General features: G+C 47.9%; 1 protein-coding gene across 1 annotated transcript; it reads right to left on the bottom strand.

The window, feature by feature from the left end:
* Positions 1–934: 934 nt before the first annotated feature.
* Positions 935–4812, bottom strand: LOC124677156 (probable protein phosphatase 2C 64). The gene is made up of 5 exons (XM_047213158.1): positions 4344–4812; positions 3927–4199; positions 3691–3811; positions 3384–3607; positions 935–1696 (listed from the first exon to the last, which is right to left on the bottom strand). Exons 1-5 carry the CDS (start codon positions 4560–4562, stop codon positions 1241–1243), a joined length of 1293 nt encoding a protein of 430 aa, XP_047069114.1. The 5' UTR covers positions 4563–4812; the 3' UTR covers positions 935–1240.
* Between the last annotated feature and the right edge of the window lie 622 nt (positions 4813–5434).

Here is a 5434-nt window from a genome sequence, read left to right as displayed (position 1 = left end):
AAATAGACCAGTGTAATAGCTAAAACCTTGTGAACATGGGTATACACGTGTATATATACATCAATGAAATGTTAAATAAATGTGAAGTAGTGTTACTTAACTAATTTCTTTAGTATTAGGATAAGAAAGTCATGTAAAATTATATACATGGATAAATTTTATAGAGTATATTTTATTTTCTAAAGATGTTTTTTATATATTCGCAATAGCTTATTTAATGTTAAAAGAACCTAAAACTCTTGGAAGTAACAAAACAATAAGAGGATGTCTCAAAAAAGTCGTGTACCCTAGACCAGAAGCAAGTCATAAACCGAGGTTGCTGCCGTGCCATCTACCCTGTCCTTCCGACATACAATGATTCCAACATCATATAGCCACTCCCGAATTCTCCCAATGTTCCGCATGGCTACCTCCATGCTACATCAGTTCGTCCTCGATGTACCAAGGATTTGTTATCACGCCGTGCCATATGGGATCTTTATTTTAATATGCAAAGTAAAGTACAAGGTCATGCCGCGCCTACACGAATCTATCCTTATCTAAACGAATAAAAGGGGTAAACATAAAGAACAAATATATGCATTAATGAATTTTAAATGAACTTTTAACATATTGAAGATGATGCCCTCGTAATGTGAGGGCCACTGTGCTAGTTGTACAAAAAAAAAGACATGTCAAATAAAAGCGAACGGGAAAGGCACAAAACGGCTAGCAAATCGGCAACCCGACACAGCGCATTGCCTGCTGTCAACAAAAGCTACACCGGGAAAAAGTCTAAACATCACACCCATCTAGAAAGCAAATGCCAGTGGGAAATTTCCAGATCATCCGACAATAGTATCATCCCAGATCCCTGGGGCCTGGCGTGCCTCGCGGCCAGTGTGCTTAGGATCATCGGTTGCTCGTTTGAACCCAGCAAAACTGCACAAAAGTGTTCAGACAAATGCGTTGCTTTGATTTAATCTTCCAGGAGCGCCACCAATCTTCATAAATGATTGAGCAACACCTGAAGATGTGGACTTTCCTCACTCAAGATATACAGTTTTCGCTGGGCTAAAAGGCGCAACCCAAATTCTAAGCGCAGCTCCGGGAGGCTTGCTAAGCAGTGCAGCGCCACATCAAATCAGAACCTTGTTTCATTTCTACAATTTTCTCTGAAACAACTGACGACTAAGCTAAACCCACAACAACAACCAGGAAAATAAGGGGGTAAGAGTACTAGAATTGCGCTGACAGCTCCTCATCCAATTGCCTTCTCCTCGGAGAACCTGGGAAGCTGAACGAGCGAGTTCACACGCGTTACTCCGTCGAGGCCTGACCAATTATGATCGTCGGCTGCACCAGCGATCTTAGCATCTACGCCCGACAAAGCTTTCTCTTGAGCACTACCCGGAACAGTCCTTACTGTGAAATTACGAGTTAAGGTGGGCTCCTGTTGCTCCTGCGCTTCGTTGGGATCTGCAACTGAGCCATCCTCAATGCTGATGTTATCCATAGAGGCGGTTGAATCACGCTCATGGTCCATCTTGCCATCCAAATATAAGCAAACGACTGCACAGTCATCAGTCCTGGATGTTGGATACTTTGTTTTCCATTCACGATTAGCTGCCTCGACAAGAGCCCTTGCCGCCTTTGAACGGCTCGGGGAGGAGGACACTATGTCAACAGCCTCTTGGTTGCTCAGGACATCCCAGACCTGCATGATTTCCATTAGTACAAACTATCCAGACATATATATAAAGCCAAACAAGTGTATGTTCATCTTGTATTTCTTCCTAAAGTACAACTATAAGGAAACAAAGGAGATATGTCCACACAAGAATAGATGATAGGACAAATGGAAAACTCTAAAAGGCTCTGACCAAGTAACTATCTGTTCTTCTGCTGATTCAATGTTTCGAACCAATAAAGCATTATTTATAATTTGCAACGGCTGTCAACAGAACTAGGCAGATAACGACTGATGATCAAAAAGATATTTGTTTGATAAAGATATTTTTTAGTGAACATTCCAGCGGTAGGAGTGGCAACTCTTCCACACAAACTACAATCATTTGTTCAATGGGTATAAAAGTTAATCAAAAGACAACGCCTTACTTTTTGTGGCGTACGTTGTTTATATTCGACACCAACATCCTTTAGTGCATACAAAGGGAACTTTTAATATGATGAGTTGCTTATCATGTAGTTTCTCAAAGTGCACCTCGTCTACTGGATAGCATGCACAACACTGCTACAATTAAATAGAAAATGAAACATAACTTTGTATGGACACGGAATGCAACAAGAAAAGAGAGAGAGGAAGGGATCACCAGTGTAAAATCTACCCAGCAGAATCCGGCACGATAAAGATATAATTACTACTACTCGTTCAACCACAGTAGGTCCATCATGCACTTTAAACTACGCACTCTAAACTTCAATGGGTTGCCACGCATTGTAGCAGTGACCTCTATGAGTACTAAATGCCTAGACCGTTAATGATAATGCAAGTTCCTGAAGTCCCCAAACAGTACAAAATAAATACACAGAACCTCCCAATTTTTTGAAAAAGTGGAGTCAGATTATCCATCTTTAAGTAATTGACAAATCTTCGAGTCAATCATCAACTATAAAAATGGCAGAATTTACAAGCAAAATATTCAGACAGAGTCATTGACCATAAGAATATTCGTGCTGGTATGAATTAGTCCGATGTAAACCAACATTTTTTTTCAGATGCATGGACTCTTAAGAAGGAAAGAAAACATTGATCCAAAGAATTAACATTCTATCTCATGCAGATGCAATGAGCAGTCACTATGCTACTAATTCAATTTTGTAAATGCTGGTGATATCATCACAAGGATTAAATCAATCAGCCATGTCAAGTTGAAATTGGATAAGATTTAACAGTTGAAGCACAGCAGACAACAGCAGGTGGTGAGGGTGACCATGCAGCAAAGAAGTGTGATAAGCTGGCTAATCATTATTTATGCAGCAAGTCACAAAGACGCAGACGGCGGAAATCAATATCATTTTCCCTGTCATCATGACAGTATAGAAACCAATCCCGAAAGCTGTAGAATTTTGAAGTCAAAAGACTGGATCGTCCATACAATACTTGTATGCTTATTATAAGGCTCTTGGAGCAGCTTCTATGAAATGCACGAGACGCCCTGGATGTTAAGGCCCGCCATGTGAGGCTAACTACATTACCTATGCGAAAGTGTGACAGATTGACACTGCAACTAATTTAGCTCCGACAGCAAGAAAGGGGCAAGATTTTGCTTGCTGGGACAGAGATATCTGGGCCATTGCACGGGCAAATACTAGGAATAACCAACAGCCAATCTTAAGGGGCAAAGAAATGGGAGAAGAGTGAATTGAAGTGTTGGAATTACCCCGTCGGATGCAAGGATGACGAACTGGTCCTTGTCCGTGAGAGACCAGTGGAAGAAGTCCGGCACGGAGATGACGCCGTAATCCTTGAGGCAGAAGTCCCCGAAGGCCCGTGCCATGGCTAGGCCCGGCGCGTCGTCGAACGGCAGCCAGACCCTGGGCACCTCCGGCTCGTCCTGCAGCGCGAACACTCTGCCCCTGCACTTCTTGATCCGCTCCGCCTCGCCTGAGATAGCAGACCAGTCAGTGTGCTGTTAGCACCAAATGACACGAAGAAGAAAGCTTAATAAATTTTGGGTAGTGGCGTACTGGGGACATCGGGCTTGAGGTCAACGGTGAGCTGCACGGCCACCATGCCGCCGGCAGCGGCGTCTCTGGAGCCGAGGACGGCGCGCGAATCCCCAATGTTGGCCATGTAAAGATCCGAGCCCTGCGTGCAGAAAAGTGGCCGTGAGTCGACAGGGATCGAGGCAGAAGAGAAGTGATTTGACATTTGTGCTCGGACGGGACGGGGCGGGGCAGAGAGAAAGAGGAATGCCACGTACGAGCTTGAGGACGGTGACGGCGGTGCTGCCGCTGCAGAAGCTGTCGAGGGAGGGGTGGGAGCGGAGGTCCTTGTCCATGGCCTTGTAGGCGCGCACGAAGGCCTTCCTCCAGGCTGCGGCCGGCAAGTCGAGCCCGTTCTTGGACGAGGCTCGCGCGGCGGACATGAGCCTGAGCGGCAGCGAGTCCCGCGCCCTACGCGCCACCAGGTGGCCGTGCGGCCCGTGGCCGTCGAACACCCCGCACAGCACGCCGTCGTCCTCCCCGCCGAACCCCTGCCGCAAAGAAAACCACCATTGACCACGCCGGCCGAATCAATCGCAGAGGAACCAGTCAATCGGCAACGGCATCGGAACGGAAAGAAGTGGGGAGGGAGAGAGAGATGGAGGGAGTGGGTTTCGGGTAATCGGTTAGCTTACATCCCAGATGAGCATGGCGTCCTGGTTGATCCCCTTGCGGCCCTGCTGCGTGAAGACGGAGGCGGTGCGGCTGCGGCCGTCGTTGGAGAAGATCCGGCCGGGGACCATCCCCAGCTGGTCCTCCCGTGGCGCCTTCCACCTCCTCCGCCGCTTCCTGCCGTCCTCGTCCCCGCCGGCCGCCGTCACCGTGGTCTCCCCGCTGGCCGCGCAGTTCCCCATCGCCCACCAATGCCAGCCAGCAAGATGCAAGAAGAGACGGCAAGCAAGGACGAAAGATTGCCGGCGCCGGGTACAAGAAGGATTCTTCTCAGGGGGTTGCAGATGCGGCACTCAACATGGAGATGGACGCGAAAAGTCAAGGCGGTCCTAATCCCATGGACGAGCTGAGCTAGGCGAGAGGAGAGAAGAGAAGGTCGGGACGGGGCGGAGGTGGCTTATTTATTCCGCGGCGGCAGTGACACACACTCAGACGCACACTCAGACGCACGCACGCAGAGGCGGACAGAAACAGGCAGCTCCGGAGGAGGAGACGAGACCCCTCCCTGGTTGATGGCGTGGGCGTGGCGCTGCTCCCAACACGCTGCCCCTGCCACGACGACCTTGTGTACGTAGCTGCTCTGTTGTTTTGCTCCTCCTCCTACGTACTACCTTTCCTGATTAACTAAGCATCAGTAGGTAATATAGCTTGGAGTTCAACTTGTTTACTGACGGGTCGCGAACTGCGAGGAATAAACAAGCGGCCGGCAGGGGGCGACCGGTGTGCCGCGGCAGCGACGGTCAGAACGGGCAGGCGTTGAACGGATCACAGATTCACAGGTACTCATAGGTTGGCAGGTCGCATCACCTCGAAATGGCAAATTCCACAAAACTAACTTAAATTTAAAATTATCTCGAAAAATAAACCTCCGGTAAAACTATTTTATGAAACTAACCTCACTCTTGTCAAAGTTAACTTTTAGCCCCATCATATTTCCAAAGCAAAGGAGGGGAAGCTTGAGGTTGGCGATCCCCAAATCGCTTGGCTCCACCAAGATCGTAGTGTCATCTACGTATTGCAAATGTGTCACACCCTCGGGATAAGGTGCGGCACC

The sequence above is a fragment of the Lolium rigidum genome, chromosome 7, assembly GCF_022539505.1.
Source record: "Lolium rigidum isolate FL_2022 chromosome 7, APGP_CSIRO_Lrig_0.1, whole genome shotgun sequence".
Classification (NCBI taxonomy): Eukaryota; Viridiplantae; Streptophyta; class Magnoliopsida; order Poales; family Poaceae; genus Lolium; species Lolium rigidum.
Note: the sequence above shows the minus strand (reverse complement) of the source record. Positions and strands in the feature narration are given on the sequence as shown.

Excerpts from the sequence above, each read along its gene's own strand:
- LOC124677156 (XM_047213158.1), bottom strand. The coding sequence starts at position 4,562 with ATGGGGAACTGCGCGGCCAGCGGGGAGACCACGGTGACGGCGGCCGGC. Across the intron at positions 4,200-4,343 it reads ACGCCATGCTCATCTGGGAT|GGGTTCGGCGGGGAGGACGA; the intron begins GTAAGCTAACCG and ends TCTTTGCGGCAG. Across the intron at positions 3,608-3,690 it reads CCTCAAGCCCGATGTCCCCA|GCGAGGCGGAGCGGATCAAG; the intron begins GTACGCCACTAC and ends CTGCTATCTCAG.